This window comes from Daphnia pulex, chromosome 8 (genome assembly GCF_021134715.1).
Source record: "Daphnia pulex isolate KAP4 chromosome 8, ASM2113471v1".
NCBI classification, from domain to species: domain Eukaryota; kingdom Metazoa; phylum Arthropoda; class Branchiopoda; order Diplostraca; family Daphniidae; genus Daphnia; species Daphnia pulex.
In genome coordinates, this window is record NC_060024.1 from 11,398,518 (window position 1) to 11,421,582 (window position 23,065).

The 23,065-nt window shown below is 38.7% G+C and overlaps 3 protein-coding genes, 5 long non-coding RNA genes and 1 other non-coding gene across 16 annotated transcripts in view; 3 read left to right on the top strand and 6 right to left on the bottom strand.

The window, feature by feature from the left end:
- Positions 1 to 295: 295 nt before the first annotated feature.
- Positions 296 to 1,219, top strand: LOC124199844. Its single transcript, XR_006877027.1, has 5 exons — positions 296 to 390; positions 484 to 577; positions 641 to 762; positions 940 to 1,094; positions 1,161 to 1,219. It is a non-coding gene; the product is annotated as an uncharacterized LOC124199844 (long non-coding RNA).
- A 576-nt stretch (positions 1,220 to 1,795) lies between these two features.
- Positions 1,796 to 3,395, bottom strand: LOC124199846. 2 transcript variants are annotated; one of them, XR_006877029.1, is made up of 5 exons: positions 3,080 to 3,395; positions 2,881 to 3,019; positions 2,708 to 2,810; positions 2,369 to 2,457; positions 1,796 to 2,309 (listed from the first exon to the last, which is right to left on the bottom strand). It is a non-coding gene; the product is annotated as an uncharacterized LOC124199846 (long non-coding RNA). The 2 variants fall into 2 exon arrangements; XR_006877030.1 differs by having other exon boundaries at positions 2,275 to 2,306.
- A 310-nt stretch (positions 3,396 to 3,705) lies between these two features.
- On the top strand, positions 3,706 to 5,309 carry LOC124199847. Of its 2 annotated transcripts, none has more exons than XR_006877032.1 (5): positions 3,706 to 4,035; positions 4,096 to 4,234; positions 4,305 to 4,407; positions 4,658 to 4,746; positions 4,806 to 5,309. It is a non-coding gene; the product is annotated as an uncharacterized LOC124199847 (long non-coding RNA). The 2 variants fall into 2 exon arrangements; XR_006877031.1 differs by having other exon boundaries at positions 3,723 to 4,035; positions 4,809 to 5,309.
- A 580-nt stretch (positions 5,310 to 5,889) lies between these two features.
- Positions 5,890 to 6,813, bottom strand: LOC124199849. The gene is made up of 5 exons (XR_006877033.1): positions 6,719 to 6,813; positions 6,532 to 6,625; positions 6,347 to 6,468; positions 6,015 to 6,169; positions 5,890 to 5,948 (listed from the first exon to the last, which is right to left on the bottom strand). It is a non-coding gene; the product is annotated as an uncharacterized LOC124199849 (long non-coding RNA).
- Positions 6,814 to 7,337: 524 nt separating this feature from the next.
- On the top strand, positions 7,338 to 8,463 carry LOC124199850. Its single transcript, XR_006877034.1, has 2 exons — positions 7,338 to 7,884; positions 7,944 to 8,463. It is a non-coding gene; the product is annotated as an uncharacterized LOC124199850 (long non-coding RNA).
- Positions 8,128 to 11,553, bottom strand: LOC124199848. Of its 2 annotated transcripts, XM_046595807.1 has the most exons (15): positions 11,286 to 11,553; positions 11,081 to 11,217; positions 10,939 to 11,011; positions 10,715 to 10,866; positions 10,458 to 10,648; positions 10,270 to 10,375; positions 10,099 to 10,201; positions 9,986 to 10,028; positions 9,786 to 9,923; positions 9,564 to 9,719; positions 9,199 to 9,485; positions 9,023 to 9,130; positions 8,752 to 8,917; positions 8,601 to 8,694; positions 8,128 to 8,537 (listed from the first exon to the last, which is right to left on the bottom strand). In XM_046595807.1, the coding sequence occupies exons 1-15, from the start codon at positions 11,429 to 11,431 to the stop codon at positions 8,455 to 8,457; spliced, it is 1,983 nt and encodes a 660-aa protein (XP_046451763.1). In that variant the 5' UTR covers positions 11,432 to 11,553; the 3' UTR covers positions 8,128 to 8,454. The 2 variants fall into 2 exon arrangements, with proteins under 2 accessions (XP_046451763.1, XP_046451764.1); XM_046595808.1 differs by lacking the exons at positions 8,128 to 8,537; positions 8,601 to 8,694 and having other exon boundaries at positions 8,778 to 8,917; positions 9,014 to 9,130.
- Positions 11,554 to 14,684: 3,131 nt separating this feature from the next.
- Positions 14,685 to 14,766, bottom strand: Trnas-aga. The gene has a single exon. It is a non-coding gene; the product is annotated as a tRNA-Ser (tRNA).
- A 778-nt stretch (positions 14,767 to 15,544) lies between these two features.
- Positions 15,545 to 21,087, bottom strand: LOC124199851 (venom carboxylesterase-6-like). 2 transcript variants are annotated; one of them, XM_046595811.1, is made up of 13 exons: positions 20,858 to 21,087; positions 18,849 to 19,111; positions 18,112 to 18,248; positions 17,903 to 18,043; positions 17,663 to 17,822; positions 17,520 to 17,589; positions 17,317 to 17,432; positions 17,026 to 17,216; positions 16,742 to 16,904; positions 16,470 to 16,654; positions 16,219 to 16,393; positions 16,021 to 16,147; positions 15,545 to 15,960 (listed from the first exon to the last, which is right to left on the bottom strand). In XM_046595811.1, the coding sequence occupies exons 3-13, from the start codon at positions 18,235 to 18,237 to the stop codon at positions 15,801 to 15,803; spliced, it is 1,614 nt and encodes a 537-aa protein (XP_046451767.1). In that variant the 5' UTR covers positions 18,238 to 18,248; positions 18,849 to 19,111; positions 20,858 to 21,087; the 3' UTR covers positions 15,545 to 15,800. The 2 variants fall into 2 exon arrangements, with proteins under 2 accessions (XP_046451767.1, XP_046451766.1); XM_046595810.1 differs by lacking the exons at positions 18,849 to 19,111; positions 20,858 to 21,087 and having other exon boundaries at positions 18,112 to 18,355.
- A 109-nt stretch (positions 21,088 to 21,196) lies between these two features.
- Positions 21,197 to 23,065, bottom strand: part of LOC124199852 (neural cell adhesion molecule 1-like) — a 44,215-nt gene continuing 42,346 nt past the window's right edge. For 2 of the 4 annotated variants that reach the window (XM_046595812.1, XM_046595813.1), the window contains exons 16-17: positions 22,423 to 22,971; positions 21,197 to 22,282 (exon numbers count right to left, since the gene is read on the bottom strand). In XM_046595812.1, the coding sequence (XP_046451768.1) occupies positions 21,837 to 22,282; positions 22,423 to 22,971 (995 nt within the window). In that variant the 3' untranslated portion in view covers positions 21,197 to 21,836. Of the gene's footprint in view, positions 22,320 to 22,422; positions 22,972 to 23,065 lie in introns of all 4 variants that reach the window. The other 2 variants (XM_046595814.1, XM_046595815.1) reach the window with 2 other exon arrangements.

Consider the following 23,065-nt stretch of genomic DNA (forward strand, 5'->3'; position numbering starts at 1 on the left):
GGATTTCCTTTAAACTACACCTAATCGACCCCAAATTTCACGTAGATCACGAATTTCTGGTTTATCTTGTCGACAGCTCAATGGTTAAGGAGCTATCGCTTACTTCCGGTATACTTCCGGAAAATTTGCATGAAACTAACAAGTGAGCTTTGTTCTCTGTAGAATTCTAAAGATTCCATGCTAAGCATTTCGCAAAGAGTAATGGTCTTTTTGATTACTTTTATGACTTGTGACTATTTAAGGCCAGTCCTTTAGATATTGAGTTTTGAACGTGACAAATAGATGGCGCGAAAAAATGTTGTTTGTTGTGTCACATATGGGCTAATGGCGGTTCGTTGTCAAAAGTTCAGCTACAGCTATCTTCTTCGAAAATTACCAATGAATTCGTTGGTAAATTGACTATATTTCCTGTGCAATTTGTTTGGCATGTGTTCTTTACCGAATATGTGTATAATAACATCATTATTTCTACTCCATTTCCAGGAAAAAATGTGAAAGGTGCATGAAGCCAGTACCGTCAACTATTGTGTTAAAAATCCTGGTATCCTACAGAATATGTCATCCAAATGACAGAGTGGTAACAACCAATGCTAGCTTTAGTAAAGTATTGCTGGAACATAGTCTTCTCATCTTTTATTAGGATTCATCACTATTATCGGCTGAATCATTCTATGGGACTTGCCAGATCGCCAACCCAAGCATGGACCAATTTCTCATTCCATCTTCTAGAGAACCTTACATAACCGATTGGTGGTTTAGCGTGTAAGTTTACTTGTCATGTCGCTGAACTTATTTTGTTGCAGTCTTATATGTATTTAAAGTATTGTTCTGCACTTAAGTCTATCTAATTTTTAAGTTTAATTATTCTTTTAGATCATAGACATCAAGCACATTGATGCCACAAATGATAGACAAGGTTACTTTATTTTTTATTTACAGGTTTTAGGTTTCTAATGTAGCATGGTAGACTTTATGAGAAGTCATGTTGTTTGAAGAAAAAGGACTATACAGTCGACAAGGTTCTTTGCTAACCTGTTGGCTGCTACCCTTGAATCTCCCTGTTTACTTCCTTACACTGGTCCTCTTGATTAAGGGTACTGCTTTCTGTTGCTACAACCTTGTTTGAATATTATCCAAATAAATGTTCATTTTGCTTACAGGGTAATCCTTCGCTACTGATCATACACCCACTTGTGAAAACCGACGAGAGAATGCTGTAATTCAAGACTGATACATTGTGTAGTTGTTAGATAAATGACAAGTGCATATCTGGGCTCCCTTCTTTTCTGTGGCCCCGTTTCCCTAACTAACCACTAACCAACGCCCGCCGGTGGTCACTCACCCGCTGTGAAACCAGGAGGAGGGGAGGGCTCTGGTCGAACGGGGACTTGGAAGGCGCATGATCCGATGAAAACTTTTGGAGGGTCATGAGTCTAACCCGGAAGCCTAGTATGACTACATCTCCCCGGAAAAACTTGCCTCGTACTTCTCTCTTCTTCTCGGTCCAGATACTTATCTCTGGGGGCCGTAGACATGTCCTATAACAGCATGTGCGATTTAAACAATGCAACCCACTACCCAATGAAACAAATAGCCATGGTTTATGTTTTGTGGAAATCTCCGTCAGTCAAGTTACAAAGACGATGCAGATTTCCGCAAAACTAAAACATCGCTTTTTGTCTCATTGCCGCAGCGGTGGTGGCGGGTTGCGTTTAAACTCGTGCAGAAGAAAATCGTGTTGAACCGGACGCTCTGTTTATTGAATTTTTTGAACATTTTAAAAAGAAAATAAAAATTACTTCATGTAGTGTATTTTTTTATTTATTACAGATGTTTCATGGTTAAGGTTTAACATTGGTTTATAGGGTTGAGGGTATAGATTTAAGGGTTGGTATGGTAGGTTGGTATGGTAGGTTTTCGGGGTTTGAAGGATTGGAAGGTATATGTTTGTGGGGTTTGGAGATTAATTGGTAGGGATACATTTGTAGGGTTATAGATTAACTGAATTTTTATCCAAACTTGAAATATCCTCCAACATCCACCACTTTCCCTTCCCAACCCCCAAAACATGTTTATTATTTGATTGACATAAACATCCCATATTTGTTTTTGTTGCTTCTGAACTTATAAACGGTAAACTGCAATAGTCACGATGACAATTTAACAAAATATGATGCAACTTCGGTAACACAACATCAGCACCAAGGAACGGTCAATTGAACTTGATGTAGAAAGATCTTTCACCAGCATAGGCTTCAACAACGTGCCACATCGGACAGCAACTACGCGAACATAAAACACTCAACCTGCTATAACCAAAATGAAGTGAATTAATCTAGATGAATAAATGTCACTTTACGTTATTTACAAGAGTTAAAGCCCTCAGCTGGCTGCATCAAATCCATATGTACGTTGGGCAGCAACAAAGAAGCTCATACTTTTACCAGACTGATAATCCTATTTATAAAAAAAAAAAACTCAATTACTATCAACTATCAAGGAAAAAATGTCTTAAATTACAAAAACAAAAATTACAGAAGTCAAAGTAAACTATGCAAACACAATCCTTCAGAATAAAAGTTGCAAAAGAACCTACAGCTAGCATACATTTACAAGGTAGGCAACTGAAAATTCTACAACAAATAAGTTAGGAGATAGTCACCGACTAACTAAGTCTGTAGTCTCACAGTTAGTTGAACATATTTACCTGAATAGTTCTGAAGTGTTTCTTAAAAAATGTACAGCCGGTACAGAAAAAAGAGGAATTTATCCTTGGCATGGTTGTCCAATTTCAAAGAGCTCAATTTCACCTACATGAGGGAAGAAAATAGTTACTTATAACAGGAAATCAAATGCGGTTTTTTTTTCTTCTTTTCAGACCTGGAGTGTTACAATTCTGGCTCGGGCATCACTCAATGAGGGGAAAGAATTGAGGTAATCACTAGTTGTGATTGTGATGGGTAAATGATTGTCAATCTTTTCGTTGTTATCCAACTCTTACGGCACTCTGTGCAGAACTCTACAAACAAATAATGGTTAAAGCTTTATTAAAATATCTATTATACTACAGGGTTCTCACTTTTCAATGCTTGGCAATGTCTCTCAATAGTAAGTGGTGTCAAGTGAAGAAAGTTGGGGATCTTCATCAACTCTGCATTGGCAAATTTACTGGGTGGTGTTGCCCCCGGAACAACCCAGCCCTGATGCAAGGGCAGCAGGACACTAGCTGGATGGAAAGACCTGGCAACTGGCCTGACTGAGGGCCAGTCATACACTTTTAGAATTTCTTCATTTTTGCGAAAGGATGTGGGATAATTAGAAATGGGACTCGTTGACACAAACTGCTGAGTGAGATTACGGAAAACACGAGGTTGACAATTGCAGACATTTTATTTGACTGTTTTTTAGCAGACTAAAATACAAGAATCGCGCCATCTATGATTCACATTTACAACTGCGGCGGATTAAAAGTACCCGACAGTAGAACTCCATAATGCCCGACAGTAGAACTCCAATTTAAAAAATTGTTGGAGTTCTATTGTCGCGTAGTTCTACTGTCGGAAAAAGAACTCCGATTTTAAAAATTATCTATTGTCGCGTAGTGGAGTTCAACTGTCGGGCATTGGAGTTCTATTGTCGGGTACTTTTAATCCGCCGCAGTTGTAAATGTGAATCATAGATGGCGCGATTCTTGTATTTTAGTCTGCTAAAAAACAGTCAAATAAAATGTCTGCAATTGTCAACCTCGTGTTTTCCGTAATCTCACTCAGCAGTTTGTGTCAACGAGTCCCATTTCTAATTATCCCACATCCTTTCGCAAAAATGAAGAAATTCTAAAAGTGTATGACTGGCCCTCAGTCAGGCCAGTTGCCAGGTCTTTCCATCCAGCTAGTGTCCTGCTGCCCTTGCATCAGGGCTGGGTTGTTCCGGGGGCAACACCACCCAGTAAATTTGCCAATGCAGAGTTGATGAAGATCCCCAACTTTCTTCACTTGACACCACTTACTATTGAGAGACATTGCCAAGCATTGAAAAGTGAGAACCCTGTAGTATAATAGATATTTTAATAAAGCTTTAACCATTATTTGTTTGTAGAGTTCTGCACAGAGTGCCGTAAGAGTTGGATAACAACGAAAAGATTGACAATCATTTACCCATCACAATCACAACTAGTGATTACCTCAATTCTTTCCCCTCATTGAGTGATGCCCGAGCCAGAATTGTAACACTCCAGGTCTGAAAAGAAGAAAAAAAAACCGCATTTGATTTCCTGTTATAAGTAACTATTTTCTTCCCTCATGTAGGTGAAATTGAGCTCTTTGAAATTGGACAACCATGCCAAGGATAAATTCCTCTTTTTTCTGTACCGGCTGTACATTTTTTAAGAAACACTTCAGAACTATTCAGGTAAATATGTTCAACTAACTGTGAGACTACAGACTTAGTTAGTCGGTGACTATCTCCTAACTTATTTGTTGTAGAATTTTCAGTTGCCTACCTTGTAAATGTATGCTAGCTGTAGGTTCTTTTGCAACTTTTATTCTGAAGGATTGTGTTTGCATAGTTTACTTTGACTTCTGTAATTTTTGTTTTTGTAATTTAAGACATTTTTTCCTTGATAGTTGATAGTAATTGAGTTTTTTTTTTTTATAAATAGGATTATCAGTCTGGTAAAAGTATGAGCTTCTTTGTTGCTGCCCAACGTACATATGGATTTGATGCAGCCAGCTGAGGGCTTTAACTCTTGTAAATAACGTAAAGTGACATTTATTCATCTAGATTAATTCACTTCATTTTGGTTATAGCAGGTTGAGTGTTTTATGTTCGCGTAGTTGCTGTCCGATGTGGCACGTTGTTGAAGCCTATGCTGGTGAAAGATCTTTCTACATCAAGTTCAATTGACCGTTCCTTGGTACTGATGTTGTGTTACCGAAGTTGCATCATATTTTGTTAAATTGTCATCGTGACTATTGCAGTTTACCGTTTATAAGTTCAGAAGCAACAAAAACAAATATGGGATGTTTATGTCAATCAAATAATAAACATGTTTTGGGGGTTGGGAAGGGAAAGTGGTGGATGTTGGAGGATATTTCAAGTTTGGATAAAAATTCAGTTAATCTATAACCCTACAAATGTATCCCTACCAATTAATCTCCAAACCCCACAAACATATACCTTCCAATCCTTCAAACCCCGAAAACATACACCTACCATACCAACCCTTAAATCTATACCCTCAACCCTATAAACCAATGTTAAACCTTAACCATGAAACATCTGTAATAAATAAAAAAAATACACTACATGAAGTAATTTTTATTTTCTTTTTAAAATGTTCAAAAAATTCAATAAACAGAGCGTCCGGTTCAACACGATTTTCTTCTGCACGAGTTTAAACGCAACCCGCCACCACCGCTGCGGCAATGAGACAAAAAGCGATGTTTTAGTTTTGCGGAAATCTGCATCGTCTTTGTAACTTGACTGACGGAGATTTCCACAAAACATAAACCATGGCTATTTGTTTCATTGGGTAGTGGGTTGCATTGTTTAAATCGCACATGCTGTTATAGGACATGTCTACGGCCCCCAGAGATAAGTATCTGGACCGAGAAGAAGAGAGAAGTACGAGGCAAGTTTTTCCGGGGAGATGTAGTCATACTAGGCTTCCGGGTTAGACTCATGACCCTCCAAAAGTTTTCATCGGATCATGCGCCTTCCAAGTCCCCGTTCGACCAGAGCCCTCCCCTCCTCCTGGTTTCACAGCGGGTGAGTGACCACCGGCGGGCGTTGGTTAGTGGTTAGTTAGGGAAACGGGGCCACAGAAAAGAAGGGAGCCCAGATATGCACTTGTCATTTATCTAACAACTACACAATGTATCAGTCTTGAATTACAGCATTCTCTCGTCGGTTTTCACAAGTGGGTGTATGATCAGTAGCGAAGGATTACCCTGTAAGCAAAATGAACATTTATTTGGATAATATTCAAACAAGGTTGTAGCAACAGAAAGCAGTACCCTTAATCAAGAGGACCAGTGTAAGGAAGTAAACAGGGAGATTCAAGGGTAGCAGCCAACAGGTTAGCAAAGAACCTTGTCGACTGTATAGTCCTTTTTCTTCAAACAACATGACTTCTCATAAAGTCTACCATGCTACATTAGAAACCTAAAACCTGTAAATAAAAAATAAAGTAACCTTGTCTATCATTTGTGGCATCAATGTGCTTGATGTCTATGATCTAAAAGAATAATTAAACTTAAAAATTAGATAGACTTAAGTGCAGAACAATACTTTAAATACATATAAGACTGCAACAAAATAAGTTCAGCGACATGACAAGTAAACTTACACGCTAAACCACCAATCGGTTATGTAAGGTTCTCTAGAAGATGGAATGAGAAATTGGTCCATGCTTGGGTTGGCGATCTGGCAAGTCCCATAGAATGATTCAGCCGATAATAGTGATGAATCCTAATAAAAGATGAGAAGACTATGTTCCAGCAATACTTTACTAAAGCTAGCATTGGTTGTTACCACTCTGTCATTTGGATGACATATTCTGTAGGATACCAGGATTTTTAACACAATAGTTGACGGTACTGGCTTCATGCACCTTTCACATTTTTTCCTGGAAATGGAGTAGAAATAATGATGTTATTATACACATATTCGGTAAAGAACACATGCCAAACAAATTGCACAGGAAATATAGTCAATTTACCAACGAATTCATTGGTAATTTTCGAAGAAGATAGCTGTAGCTGAACTTTTGACAACGAACCGCCATTAGCCCATATGTGACACAACAAACAACATTTTTTCGCGCCATCTATTTGTCACGTTCAAAACTCAATATCTAAAGGACTGGCCTTAAATAGTCACAAGTCATAAAAGTAATCAAAAAGACCATTACTCTTTGCGAAATGCTTAGCATGGAATCTTTAGAATTCTACAGAGAACAAAGCTCACTTGTTAGTTTCATGCAAATTTTCCGGAAGTATACCGGAAGTAAGCGATAGCTCCTTAACCATTGAGCTGTCGACAAGATAAACCAGAAATTCGTGATCTACGTGAAATTTGGGGTCGATTAGGTGTAGTTTAAAGGAAATCCAGAATTTGGCCAAAATCGAGATTTTTCCTGAACTATATAGTTCAGGATAATTCTCGAAACCGGAAGTACGCGTACGTACAAAAAAAAACATGAACTTTACCACAAATTTGACGAGGATCACGAATATGTGGTTCTTTTGTGCCTCAGATGAATATTTACTAAACTACTGACAGAAATGAGAAAACCGGAAGTAGAAAAAAAAACACATTATTCAAAATCTAACAAGTGAGCTTTGTTGCTGAAACAGAAACTGGCAGTTATCACCCAAAATTTCGTTATAGTGGAAGCGAGAAATTTCTTCAGAGATGTGCAAAGTAAACGTAACTAAACTGATGCTTCTTACAGTGGACTGCATAAACGTAACTAAACTGATGCTTCTTATTATGGTGGAAAATGATCAAAGGCTATGCAGCGTCAGAAAGAAGAAACGTTTAAAAGAAACATAAAACTTAAAAGCAATATCCGCTCTAGCTCGTTATCAGTTAACACTTAATTGAAAGATCCAACAAACAAAGGCAAATATATTTGATACTCACGTAATATTCTCCCCTCCAAATTTGTATCTCGTCTTCACCAAAAAAGCCACCACCGCAGCACCACACAAAACAAGAGACGAAATCCCCAAGGTGATAATGGACGTCAGTCCAACTTCTACAGTGAGGAGAAGGAAGAGCTCTTTTTGACATTCGTTTATGGCATCTGTAAGTGATTCACCCGTTTTAGCACCCGAGCAACAGCACTTGGACAGTGGATTGCTGATAAAAAAATACGTGTTGGTAAGATAAACCTGCCTGTTGTTCAGAATATTTTTCTATTCATTTTGGTTTTCTACGAGGTAACTGCAAATGTTAACTGTTAAGTCAATCGCAAAAGGTGAAGATGAAAAAGACCTTTCCACACTATCCTGTCTCACAACAGCTGCATGTTTGCCAACTTTGGTGATAGACAATAATAATGAGAAGTTTGAAACCTTTTCTGAGAACTTAAGTAACAGAAAGGCATGTCAACAATTCAAAATATTCCATGTTGACACACTTCGTGCCTGAAGACATTTGTATTACTTTCATAAAACATTATCTTAAAACACTTCAAAAGTAATTGGTATCAGAAAATATCTTTTAAGAATCTGGAAATGTTCTGCTATTTCATAGAATTAGTTCCTTCTATAAAAAAAAAAAGAACTTGTGATAAAAAAATCTTTTTCCTCTTTTACGATTGTACGTCTCTTTGAAATAAAACTGTTCATAAAAATAAAATGGGGTTTTAAAACTAATGACTTGTCGTCAACAAGAAATAAGGGGAAAACTTTTGTTAAAAACATTAAGATAGCCGTTATCGCTATGGTCCTAGCGATCCAATGTAATGAAAATGTCAGAAAATGGCTTGTTTTTGTCCTGACTCATGGAGATTCTGCGATCCTTTGCCAATCCTAAAATACATCCAACATAGTTTAATTCATTAAGCCCACAAAACATCAAATTTTTCCAATTACCAAGCAAAGTTTGGAAAATCTTAGCCGCTTCCAGTTTGCTGTACTTCGTCGGAGGAACAAGTTGACGAAAAGTAAGGCGTGATACTTGATCGCTCTACAAAAAAATTTCGTCAAAATTTATTATGGTATAGCGTTAATCAGGATTAAATACCATTTCATCAATCGTGTCCAATAAAGCCTGGGGTTCAGGAACTTTAACTTCTGAGAATGTGTCATTTCGCTGAGATGTCGAAAGAGAAGGTTGATTGTTGACAGGGGAGCAAGCTCCAAAATTTGCACGGGCAGACACTCCGACTGGTGGTAAATCACCGACGTTTCTAGAAAAATTTTCAATTTGAAAATCAGATCGACAACCTTGAGTAAAAATGAATTTGGTTTGGAGCTTCGCTAAATCTAATGAACTGTAATCTCACGTTTTTTACCCAGTATTTTGAGTTGATGCAGTCGATTCGGATGCCACCTCCTTGATAGACTGCATATTAGGAAGATGTTTTTCTGCTTGACGTGGTGATGCATATCCCGAAACATTACTACAGAAATTTATTTTGTCGGCTCAGTAAAGACCAAACTAAAAAATATCAATTGTTAAAACAGTTACCTGACTGTCAAGTTGCTTAAGTTTGCAGAACGTGCAATAGAAATTTCATTGGGTTGCAGGTTACGAGCTCTCTCGGGCTCATCGAAAACAATTGCCAGAGCAGCCTCGTGGTTGGGCTCAACGACTATCATTGGGTCATCCTCTGGGGGGTTGGGCTCAGCGATTATCATTGGGGCATCCTCTGGGGGGTTGGGCTCAGCGATTATCATTGGGCCATCCTCTTGGTGGTTGGGCTCATTGACTTTCATTTGGGAAGACTCCAGGTAGTTGTTTACATTAAACATATCCTAATTGATAAATACAATCAATCAATGAAAATAATTAGAAAAATCTTAAATCGAAAAAGGCAGATTGACGATATTTACGCTATTCTCAGTTTGGACTTCTTCAACAGTCACCAAGTTCCTAGTTATCAGCTCTCTAATCAAAGGATTTTGATGTGTTTCGACTGACGGACGGCGGAATATGTGGTGAACGGTACACTCTGCATATTCAGTCCTTACCACATCTTCATTCGGCATCTAAAGAAACAAAAATATACATTTTTAAACATTTAAACGAAAACGTCCATCATAATAAGTACTAACCCGCAACAAATCTTTACAATCGTACAGTTGAGCTCTGAACAATTCAGCAGGGATGATAATTTCCTTATCAATAATCAATCGACGCCGTCCTCCTCCACGGGGTTGTACAGGTAATACGTCAAGCGATTCCAATACCATCTAAATTGTGTGGTTCATGATTATTTCATACTTCACAGATAAATACAATAACAGTTACATACATCAGGAGATTGCATGGCCGTGATTGTGGTAGGAGCCTCTTCTCTATGGAACATAAAATAAATGGTTATTTCAAATGCGGCAATACACGAAACGAGAAAATTGTTAACAATACCCGGCTGGCTCAGTGCGGCTTTGCTTGATTGGAACATCTTGAGCTGCATTACTATCATCGTGGATTACTCGCTTTGAATTACTACGTCTTAGATTAGACGGACCTGTTTGAAAAGTAACATCTTCATAAAAAAAGGCAAACACATATTTAATAATGAGAAAGTTCTCATACCTTGAACTGGTATCTCCTCAACATTACTTTCGTTCCATGAGGATAGCACTTCTAAAGTACCAAATGCACTCCCAAACTTGTCATCGCCAATAAAACTTTCATCAATCTAACCATGACATGAACACAGAAAGACAAATGGAATCAGAAACCATAGTGCACATAGACAGCTTGAGGTAAAAATCAAATACCGGTGGCAAATCTGCAATAGTCAAGAGGGGTTCATCTGTTTCTTTCATTGTGATTTCACTTGGTGATACATATATTCCAGAACTGTTCATATTAAATTCATGAAACCCAGAGGGTACTTCCATTTCAGCAAACAATCTTTCAATTTCACCTGGAGATGCCGGGCAATTCAGTTGTACTTCACAAAGTGTGGCTTCATAATAAAATATATTAATCAACACATAAAATCAAGAATTTGTAAAACAATATAGCAGCCTACCTTGTCGAGTTTCATTGGCAATAGGATAAATAGACTGGATCTTGAGAGCATCAACCACAGCAACCAAGCGCCCAAACTCACTATCCTCCAAACTACAACCATCGCTCAACAAGAATTTCCCAGCTCCAATCACAGCGTCAGACAAGTCTAGTCTGGATTAGATGAAAAATTACGTACAATGAATTAAACACATGAATAATTGCTTGAAATGCTGTTCAACTTACACATCACAGCTGATATTGGACTCTTTTAGTTTCTTCTCTGTCGCTCTTTGCTGAAAAGTCAGCCTGACATTAGCTGGGGAATAATATCAAGAGAATGTAACATGTTTATCATTACTGCAAGTTTTTAAGTTAATAAGCTTACCAAGAGTATGGGACACTTGTTTGTGATGAGCAATAATGGCACCATGAGTCAGCATAGCAGAGAGGTAGAGGGAAAACCTTGGGCTTGATCCTTCAGTTCCTGGATTTATCGTTCTTACATATCGAACAATTTCTTGACTGCCAACAGGGAATGAATTCAAGTCAAGACTGAAAAAAAAGTTTTAAATCTGAAACTTTCTTCCTACCAAATCCGGTCCACTCGCACTTGGAGCAAGAGTCGCAAGTCATTCTTTGAGCCCTTTCCTTTAAGCCGCAATTTTTTGTTAGCAGCGAGCCAAATTATACCAAACTTTCCACCACGACGATTGAGAATGTCAGTATCATAAAACATTTCTAAATCCACCAAATAGTATATAAATTAGATAAAATATTTGAATCTGGTGGATAGTTAGTCTGGGGATCAACAACAGTGAACACACGTGGACGAATGAGTCTTCAGATCAGAATGCAAGCAAGAAGCAACTAGCAAGTTAAAGGGCTCGAAACCGAGGTTGCCAACAATACCTACGAAAACTAAGATATTGCTAAAAGCTGCTCTGCTAAAAGAACTTGAAAACGAATTAATTACAACATTTTTCTATTTTACTCTTGTTGAACTTAAAAAATTATTATATAAAAAACAGTATTAATGTCTAATAAAGTAAACAAACGTCTCAATTTTCCTGACGTTATCAACGTTGCCAACGTATGGTAACATTTATAAAGTGTTTGTTCTTATCCAAATTCTATGGCTTGTTGGTATGGAATGGAATGTTGGCTGTTCAGAGCTGTTAAAGAAAATTTATTGAAATAAGCAAAAGGGAAGATTGGGATGGGGACTGACGTAGTGACATACATGAGTAGTGACCTGAGTACACGCTCTTACTTCATTGACTGCGAGATTGACGGTGATTTAGGACTAAACCAAATAGGACTGGTAGAAATAGGACTACGATTTAGGACTAAGTAGAAATAGGACTGGTCGAAATAGGACTACATTTTGCAACTCATTATTGCCAGTCCTATTTCTCCTTACAAGCAGTCCTATTTCTACCATCCACTAGTCCTATTTCTACCTGTCCTATTTCAACAGATAAAAGATCTGACATCCTTGTCGGACGATTGTACCTTAGATCCGGCACCGTTCATATACTATTCAGCCAATTAAACTATGTTAGTAATAGTCCAGTTCGTTTTTCATTTGTAACTTGTATATTTCAAAACTTTTCTAACTTTTTTTTTTAAAAAAAGGTTGACTACAATCATGTTAATAAAGCCCATTTGTTAGAAATATCAATTTGATATGCAATCTAAGGTTTATTCGGAAATAAGATATTGTGTTAAAAGTTTCGATTTTTACGGGACTGACGCGCAGCCCAAGCCGGCCAGAAGGGGGGTCGGACGGGGGGGGGGATTGCACGTACCCATGGGAGAGGGGTAAGAGAAGGGGGGTTTACCTGGGCCATACCATACGGCACCATCTTTTCCCTATTGCTAAAACGTCAACGGTGATATAATGGTTAGCAATCCGTTCTATCATACCAATTGATTGAGGATCGAAGTTCGATTCTCGGTCAAGGCGAGATAAATGAAAATTTAATTTTGAAAATTTTAAATGACAACAGCTTCAGGTACTGTAATATCAATCGATCACATATTGCATTATATAAAACAATATCTATGGTAATGAATAGCAAATATAATAGAAAAAAAACTCAAATTGACTAAACTAAAATGGAGTCTACTACTCCTCCAAAAGGCTCCAATGGCGTCGAAGATGCAGCAGGTACATCGTCAAAAAACATTTGGATTTCTTCCAGTGAGAGACTAAGTTGGTTCGACATATTTCCTTGGAGTATTTGCCGTAACTAATCTTGTTACAATTCCGCTTTCCATAAGTAAACTATTTTTGATTTAGAAAACTGCCGTTATGTGTGTGATTGTTGCGTGATTGCGTGGTTGCTGGAAGCTTTTGGACGATTTTTATTTTTCAAAAATTCGAAACTCAAATTGATTAACAATACACCATTGCTGATTTGAGAGGAAGGAAATAAATTGTTCAAATGGTAATTTGCTATTCATTACCATAGATATTGATTTATATAATGCAATTTGTGATCGATTGATATTACAGTACCTGAGGCTGTTGTAATTTAAAATTTTCAAAATTAAATTTTTATTTATCTCGCCTTGACTGAGAATCAAACCTCGATCCTCAGTACATTGGCATGATAGAACGGATTGCTAACCATTATATCACCGTTGACGTTTTAGCAATAGGGAAAAGATGGTGCCGTATGGTATGGCCCAGGTAAACCCCCCTTCTCTTACCCCTCTCCCATGGGTACGTGCAATCCCCCCCCCCGTCCGACCCCCCTTCTGGCCGGCTTGGGCTGCGCGTCAGTCCCGTAAAAATCGAAACTTTTAACACAATATCTTATTTCCGAATAAACCTTAGATTGCATATCAAATTGATATTTCTAACAAATGGGCTTTATTAACATGATTGTAGTCAACCTTTTTATAAAAAAAAAAGTTAAAAAAGTTTTGAAATATACAAGTTACAAATGAAAAACGAACTGGACTATTACTAACATAGTTTAATTGGCTGAATAGTATATGAACGGTGCCGGATCTGCGGTTAATCGTCTTTTGACAAATCCGATAAGGATGTCAGATCTTTTATCTGTTGAAATAGGACAGGTAGAAATAGGACTAGTGGATGGTAGAAATAGGACTGCTGGTAAGGAGAAATAGGACTGGCAATAATGAGTTGAAAAAAGTAGTCCTATTTCGACCAGTCCTAATTTTACTAGTCCTAAAACGTAGTCCTATTTCTACCAGTCCTATTTCGTTTCAGTCCTATTTCACCGACTACCGACTGCGAAGTAGGCCACAAGCGGCTCGCATTAAGTTGACCCGAGTGAACGGTATGTCAAAGCAAAAACAAAACAATCTTGAGATACGAAGAACACTTGAGATAGAAAATCCTACATTTCACTTCAATTCGTTATGAAGTAAGAACTCTTGTTACACGGTTGTTCAGTGAATACAGTGATTTGGTCATGCCCGTACTGCGCCTCCCTGGTAGCTGATTTCCATCTGGATCATCATCAGATTGGGATTAACATCGCTAACAAATCAATTTATAGAAAAACACTCGAAGTTAGAAGGATTCGAACCTACCAAGAGAAATCAACCCGGCTGCACATTCTTGGCAGAGCCTGTTCTTGGTCATGATCTAAATTAGAAGTTATGACTCAATACGCTAGTTTTAATAGTAATTTGACAACGGAGCTAACATGTTCAGCATCAAAAACAAGAGTTTGAATAATTTATAGAACTTGACCCAACTTACTGATGATGGTCTATCAAACAATAGAATAATTCGGTGACGGCGATTAACTAATAATTAAATACTAAAAATATTAACAACACTCGTGTTGACTGGTTACGTATATAATGGCTTATTGGCTAATGGTGCTCAGTTACGAGTTACGACATTCTTCTAGTACCAACTAAAATGCGAATAAGGAAGTAGAATTTGAATCTTTCGATGTAGCAAAATAAAAAATAAATTAAAGCGAATCTTAGGCAAAAACAAACGCAGTTGGTAGGATTCGAACCTACGCCCTCAGAGAGGAATTGATTTCTAGTCAATCGCCTTAACCACTCGGCCACAACTGCACATTATAACGGCATAATTAATAATAACTAATTCAAACGATTGTTTTTCACATGAAAAAGCAAAGGGAGAACACTCATTAACGTAAGTTCACTTCTGCTTGTTTTGGCTGTAACTTATCTTGGTACATTTAGGTCGATGAATATGTTCGTGTTAGCATCGAAAAATAAATGAATACAAGTTTACCATATCGCTAATTGAGGATCACTTACCTTCAAGGGAAGGAAATCAAGTTGAGGGCGAGGTTTAGGGCCGCATATCTCACATTACTCTGCAAACAGTTATCAGACAGAAGGGAAACAAACAAAATAGTGAAAATACTAAATACAACTAAAAACATCTGTGTCGTGTGTCGATGTCGTATATAATCGGTTAATCGCACATGGAAACCCAGCCCATCTAATCTGGAAAATACGAATGAAGCAAAAAGCCCCATGACTTTTGAGTTGACACGATTTCTACACGATTTGTTTGACAACTTGAATAGAGACTTGAACGCCATCTAGCATCGATTGGCTTTTCACTCCAAGTCATTTGTCAAGATGTATTCTGGGGGGGATTCAGGCAAAAACTAAGGACTGCCTTTAACAAATGTTCCTGTCACCAGTGTTGTTGAATCTCCAATTTTTTTTAGGCTTCCAAGTCTTTAGATAAAATGGCACATACTTTACACACTCTTCGCATGATGTTGATCTGATATTGAATACATTTTTGGAGTAAAAAGGTTTTATAAATTTGTTTACATTATACTTCATTAATATGATAGATGCAGAAAACAGATTTGAATGATACAGGCCTGTATTTTGTACTGCAAATTATGGTTGGCAAAATGGGTAGAGGAACAAAATTCGAAGGCCAAATGAATAACGGCGCATTGAACTGAATAAATATTAAAAAAACGACTCGGTGCAACAGCTAGTTTCACGATTCGGCTTTGCTTTTAAATTATTTTTGAGCAGCACTGGCAGGATCACACCAGAACAAAAAGCGCGATGACACAACCGACAAATATGAGTACGTGTCCTTTTAAATACGGTTACTTTTCGATAAATTTCTTTCGCCAAAATTGTAAACGTTGACGGAATGGCATGGACTCGTTCACCAAGGAAGGATTATCAGCTTCTATTCTGAGATATCGGGGCTGGTCTTCCTTGGTAGGGATCCAATCACCAGGAACGAGGTCACTTCGCGGTACACTGTGATTTTGAATGATTACAATTCCCGTTGAGTCAAACATAAATTAAAGTCCTTCATACCCGTCTTTTGCGAATGAAGTCCATAAATCCAGTAGCATATTTGACACTTTAATGTCTTTGGCCGATCGCAAACGAGGAAGTAATATATGAGAAAACATGAGGTACAGTTCTTCACTGTGAGTTCCACCTATCGAACCAAAAATAACGTATAAGAAAGCGACAACATTATTAAGACTTATTAAAAGCTATTTGGCGTACTCAAATCGAGAGAAGATGCTAAAAGATCATTCGAAGATACACGCCTAATGTTTCTCGACCAATAAATATGACTGTTATAGTTGTATAAATAATAATAGACGGAGTGATTGCTATTCTTGCTGAGCAGGTCAACTGATTCATCTATATCATGATAGTACAAGTAATCAGCGATAATCTAAATTTTGAAAAATCGCAAATTAAGAAATTAAGGATTAAACAAATCAGTTGAATTAAATAAACATTGCTCTTACCTCTCCAACTTTATCGAGTTGATTCGGATGATACGGCCTGTCTATCGTGAAATAACGATACGCTATTTGCTTGATAATTTTGTCACCAAAAAAAGATTGGTCTTCAATACCCATCATGAAGCGGAAATATTTGAGGGGATCTTTGTTGAATTCATTCAACAATTTGCGATCGTCGGATACAAGTCCTGAAACGAAACAAGAAATGTTGTGTTTTCCCAAACGCTTATAGGTCAAAGAACGTAGCAGAGGAAGTAAATAATTTACGGACTTACTGCGTACCATTGAGCCACCTTCGTTTCTAGTAGATCCTGCAATCATGGGAACCGAATTTATTTGATTCGTTTCCATAAGTTTTCTCGGTTCTGCTGGAAGAAATGGGGACTCTCTTTCAACATCAACTCGTGGTCCGAACCCGACCGGGCATACGTGCATAATCTGAAGAAAGAAAAAAAAGTTGTTGTATAACGGAAGTTTCCTGTTGTGCTAGCAGGGACTTTTAGAAAGTGCATAGCGCTTCTTTTGCCCTCATTCTTTTTTTGTTTTGTTTCTTTTTTACCTCAATTTCCTTTTGGAATCGAACTATCTGATTGGCTGGTTTCTGTCGCAAGCAAGCCAAAAGCGCACTCGAGTTCGATTGTGGACAATTCACATATTGAGCCAACTTTTTGGTATAAGTCCCCACAGACCTTTTCCTCGCCCAAGGGTTCAGCGTTGAACCAGACTGGGCGATGGCTCGATGAAACAAACCTACACAACCGTACAACGTTGGCATGTTCCCATTATTTATCTTTCCTTTTACGAATGCTAAAACAACAGAAATAAGACGACATGCTCGCTGATTTTCTACCTTTGGAATGAGGTGATAAAAGATGGTAATGAACACTGGCAGCGCCAGCGCTACAGCCGAATATTGTTACTAAATTCGGATCGCCCCCGAAATGGCGAATGTTATCACGTATCCATCTAAGCGTCAATTACGGGACACACAAAAATAATTATTTAAACGCCAGAGCCAAGCACAAATCATAAAGTTCCATTGTGAAAATTTACCTCAAGGCCATCGTCTGATCCAAGAGTCCATAGTTTCCCGGAGCTTCACTATCTTCTGTGCTGAGAAAACCTGGTTGAAATAGGGATCTTGATCTTCAAATGTTTTATTATTTACAGAATGTATGATGTAAGTCTAGTCCAACCAAATGCGCCAAGCCGATATTTCATGGTCACATAGACAACATTTCGGTCTAGAAAATAACCGGGTCCAGCTAGGTCAGTCTTTCCATTGCCGCTACCGAAAAACCACGATCCGGGATGAATGTACACCATAACTGGACTTGGACTACTTGTTGATTTAAACTGTGGAAAATCACGGTTATTTTAAAAACAGGTTTTCTTTCCACGGACTGGCAGCGTAACAACAAATAAGGAAATCCTACATTGTGCGTGTAAACGTTGAGAGTCAGACAATCTTCCTCGCCGAGGAAAATACGGATTATTCCGTTGTATTGAATGCAAGTGGGCTCATCTCGACTTGCGTCCAACACTTTTCCAACCCAAGGATCGGCAGGTTCAGGATCCTATCATTTAAGGGATAGCCTAGCGATTAATAAGATATTTAATTTGTTCAAATCAAATGGCTACTTACTCGAAAACGAAGATTTCCTATAGGAGGTTTCGCATAAGGGATCCCCCGAAAAGCGTAGTAATTCCGCCCGGAAGAAGAAACCATTTTCGATCCACGCAATTGACCAAGTGACGGAATTTCCACCATCGGTGAGCGCTCTGTCAGATTACAAATGTTCAACAGACACAGTAATTCCATTAAGTTCATTTTCGTTGACACAGCAGCGAACAGACAACATGTGTAACAAGATATAAACTGACTAACAAAAAGGGAAGAGTCGCCGACGTTTTATAAAATTGCACAGCATTTTTTTGACCCAGAAAAAAACTGGTTTGTTTTGGGGTTGATACTCAGATCTTTGGCTGCCCTAGGCGTTATACGCCCATCAATCGCTAAACTTTCTGTTAGATATGTGACCAGGATGAGCAGGAAACGGTTTAAAATCGCTGCCTAATCAATAAGACCAAGATTTCTTCCATATGTTGTGACGTAAAGTTCGACAGGAATGTTTGCCTGATAGCCATCGCCATAGAAATGACGGCCCTATTCCTACATCACTGCACTTGAGGGCAACGGTAACGATTGAGAAATGTTTTTTTATTCAATATAAATGATAAACATTCTTCAGCAAATGAGATTTCATTTTGAATTCATGTCGGCTATGTAAAACTAAATCGATTAACATACCATCCGTCACCAGTGACGGATATCCAATTTGATTTTAAAATTACGCGCGCATTCGTTAAACGGGCACTCACCCAGGAATAATCAAGTGAGGCCTTCCGTATCCGTGTTTGATGATCTGTTTTGTAGGGATCCACCCATCGAGAACGAGGCCACTGGAAGAAAAGTTCATTATTCCGCAATTTCCTTAAAGATCCCTTCAGTTGTCAGTCGTTGGAGAAAGTAGTTCAGCAGCGGTGTTGCGAAATTTGCACTTCAGTGACGACGAACGTAGGCGAGGATTAGTACAAAGTGAAAGAAAATGAACACTGCGGTATCCCATTAATGTTCTCCACACCTGAAACAAAACAAAAAAACAGGATTAATCCAATAATTAACGCGAATAATGTAGAATGATAAGTTTTCAAACTAGACTCAAAGCTGGAAAACACAGGTATTGATTATTCATTGGAACCGAGAGAGCGCTACAGTAGAATAAACAACAATGAACCGGTTATTTGCTTAACATACTGAATAACGTCATTAAATCATTGACATTATCTCCGCAGTCGGGAAGGATCACGAGGCAAATCAAGTCAGATGAATTGAAGAAACGTGTGTCCTAGTCGCTTGCAAGTAAGACGACGATATTCCAAATTCCAATCGAGTTCCCGGTGTTTCAAAAATTTAAATAGTTCAAAACTAGTAGGGAGGAGGACTCTTGTGTATTTGATCTAAAACATTGCTTCGTTCGCCCTTTCCTCAAGATTGGAATTTCGTTTGACTAGTTTTGTTTCACAGACAAGCACGCAATCCGTCAAGAGTCGTTTGCTAGAGGATGTGGATAAATTCAAATATTGGGTCAAGACCCTACAGACTTAAAACAGACTCGAAGGCGAAATGAGAGAGTCAGGCAAAGTGACTGTTTGAATTGTAGGAAGAACACTTGTTCCCTCGAGCGTGAAACGGTGCAATGTAAAGGGAAAAACAGGCCTATTATTTTTTTTTAAGGGAGTGAGTTGATAAAATAATGTAGGGTATACTTCCGAGTGCAATAGCTCAGTAGTCTAACGGGAATCTGGGTCATCACTAAATAAAGCGAATTACCCCGAGTCCATTTCCCCCACGAATTCAAAAATAGCCATTTTCACAAAAATAGACAATTCCACAAATAGTTATTCCCACAAATAGTTATATCCACAAATAGCTACTTCCACGTGCACTGCAATTAGAATATGCAATGAAAAAAAATTAAGGTTTTAAAATAGTTTTTTTACGATACATAATAAGTGCATCAACGTTTTAGTGATCTACTTTCTGTACACTAAGAGGATTATTGTGTTTACGTCAACGGATGGACAAGGAGAGGATTTATCTGTTTAGTTTTAATGTATGATAATACCGAAAAGGGAGTTTAAAAACTAAAAAAAGAAATACCCGTTTTAACATGGCACACGATAACAATAGGTCTTTGACTTGCGCATACCTCATATAGCGGAGAAATTCCGAACGGATCAGGAAACCATTTTTACCCACCATCCTGACCGACTGATTGTCAGAATTTTAAAATTGCTCTGATAAATTGCATTTGTTTTTTGTTATAGCACTGGGCTGGCAGACAGAATTTTGATGTAAAAGATGTAACAAAAAATTGCAAGTCACTAACTAAAATAATGAACAGCCGTTGTTGATTTATAAATATACCGTGGCTTATATTTTATCCGTGAAAAAGAAAAAAAAGAAACCAGTCGTGACTGATCAGGTTTGGAATGTAAATAATTCTTTTTTTCTGCCTAGGGCATTACAATAGAAGTTCTTTTTGATCCCCCCCCTACTAACACTTTTTCAAACTTGAACTGGAGGGCAGGTAAGAACCTCAGCAAAAAAACAACTATTTAAAATGTTGTAATAGAAAACTAGATTCCATGAATTGGAGGCATTCTTAACTACGCTGCAACTCTACCACAGGTGGATATCTTATTGTGCTGCTGCCATGACGCAAATACTCGAGTGCATTTGGCAAGTTTTAGATAGATAGCCTGAAATGACGTAAATGCAAACTACTCACAGATAATTAAAAAAAAAATCAAATAAAAATACTTACTTAATCATCTCTGTCTGGGTGTTCTTGGTCCGGTTTTTCTTCGACAGCAGGTTTCGTTTTCTTAAACACACACGTTTATCTTCATCATTTTCTTAAATGGGTTGAACAATTTGAGCAAGTAATTAAGAAATTAAACCGAAAATACGCCCATTTGTTGAAGTATAAACGATGAAAATGCAAATGCTCTCATCAGCACATTCTGTGAATATTTCGAAAGCAGACGAAACCAGACAGATGGTCTTGGTTGCGATGGAAACACCGATTTTTAGAGGAGGGGAATGATAAAAATGCGCAATGAGACTAAACAGGCCACAGGGAGAAAAGTAACGAGTTTGAAAATTAAGTTAAATAAAAATTAAGAATATTTATTAAAACAATCAGTATGACATGGTTGACACAGTTGAATTAAACTTGGATCAGAAAACAAAATATTGTTCTTTACACAGCCATAAATATTCGAAACGAGATAAACGGGGATGTTTTTTGTTTTTTTTTAAATTTGATATAGATAATCATATTGTACAATACCCCATAGTTAACAGGAATCAATCTTTTGAAGAACGTTGTTTTGCCCATTTGGCGGCAGTAACAAAGAAAAAGAAATAAATAAAGAATTAAAAACGAGAAAAGCGTTTCAGCTCTGGGTAAATATATAAATAGCGTCAGACTGCTGCACCATTTCGAACAATGTGAAGCTGACTTCCTTTTTTGAACAAAGCTCGTTGATTGCTTCGATTGGAAGGATAGAAGAAAAAAAAATTTGAAATGATTCAAAAAAGGAAATGATTGATTGAAAAAACGAATCAAAAAGGAATTTGGTACGGAACGACTGTACAACAGCGCGCGCGTGTGTGTGTTTAGCAGACACACACGCACACACATTTGCGCATCAGGTTTTTCTATTTTCTATTTTTCGTCTTTGTTAAGTCGTTTAGCACAACTGCACTTGCCCGTTGTATAGCCATTACACACATGATTTTCACAATGAGCTTTCAGGAAGCCGACAATCGGCCAAGAGGTCGGCTGCTGCTGCTGCCATATTGTGCTGCTGTTGCTGCATCAGTGGCCCATTGTTGGTGAATAGCCCTAATGACGGGCTTTGATGGCCCGACGCTGGCCAATGGTTATTGCCACCGTGAGCAACGCCAATATTCCAACTGGTTCCGCTGGAACGGCTGGATAATGATAGCGGTGATTGCAGTTGCTGCTGCTGCTGCTGCTGCGTGCCGCCGCTGCAGCTCCTGGCCAACAACAATTGTTCCGGGCCGCAGCGGAACGAGGCCGGCAAATCAGCGCCATCATCCTCCTCAGACTCCAGGATGCTGCTCTTGTGCAGACGCCCTCTCGGCAGAGTCCCGCCGCCGATCGACGCCGGATGATTCATCAGCATGATGGCCGGCAGCATGCGCTTCGGTTGATAGTCGACTAGAACAATTTGGTTTTTTTGATCAAAATCCATAGCCTTTTTTCCGTTGTTGTTTTTATCAAATAGAAAAAAAGAAGCCGAAAATAGCGACACTCTTAATTGGCGTGTCGTGTCAATCAGACAAGACGATTGTTCCTACCCATTTCTCTGAGGATTATGTCGGGATCCTGTTGATGCTGGTGCTGTTGATGGTGGGGGTACGGATTGCCATTGTTGCCACCTCCTTTGGGATGATGTGATGAATGGCTGTTGATGAGCTTAGTCAAGTGGGCCGGCTGGCCATTGACACCGGAGCCGTTGCAGTTGCCCGTCTTGTTCAAAAGGACAGCTCGTTGGTGATGACCCTCATCCAAGTTCTTGGGGTGATGGGGGTGACCCCCGTTGCTGCTGCTGATTGACGGGTTTCCTGTCGTGCTGTTGGACCCTCCAAATCCCGGATTGTGCGGAGGATCGGCGCCGGGTAACGCGTGCGGAAGCGGAAGGAGCGGCTGATTGGGTCCGTTGAGTGCCGTTGTCTGCTGCTGCTGCTGCTGAGACTCGCCACTTTGATTGTTGATTTGGCGCTGTCTTTTGATTCGGTTGCGCCGGTGGACGACGACGGCCACCGTCATGACGATAACAAGGAGCGTCACGGCGGCTCCCACCAACACGCCCAGCAGCGGAGTCATTTGGAAGTAGAGAGCGTGACCTGCACAGAGAAACCAATCAGCTCAAAGGTCACCACTGCATTCCCATATGCAGCTTCTTAAGTCTTTTAATTCCTTGAAAGTTCCATTTGGGTT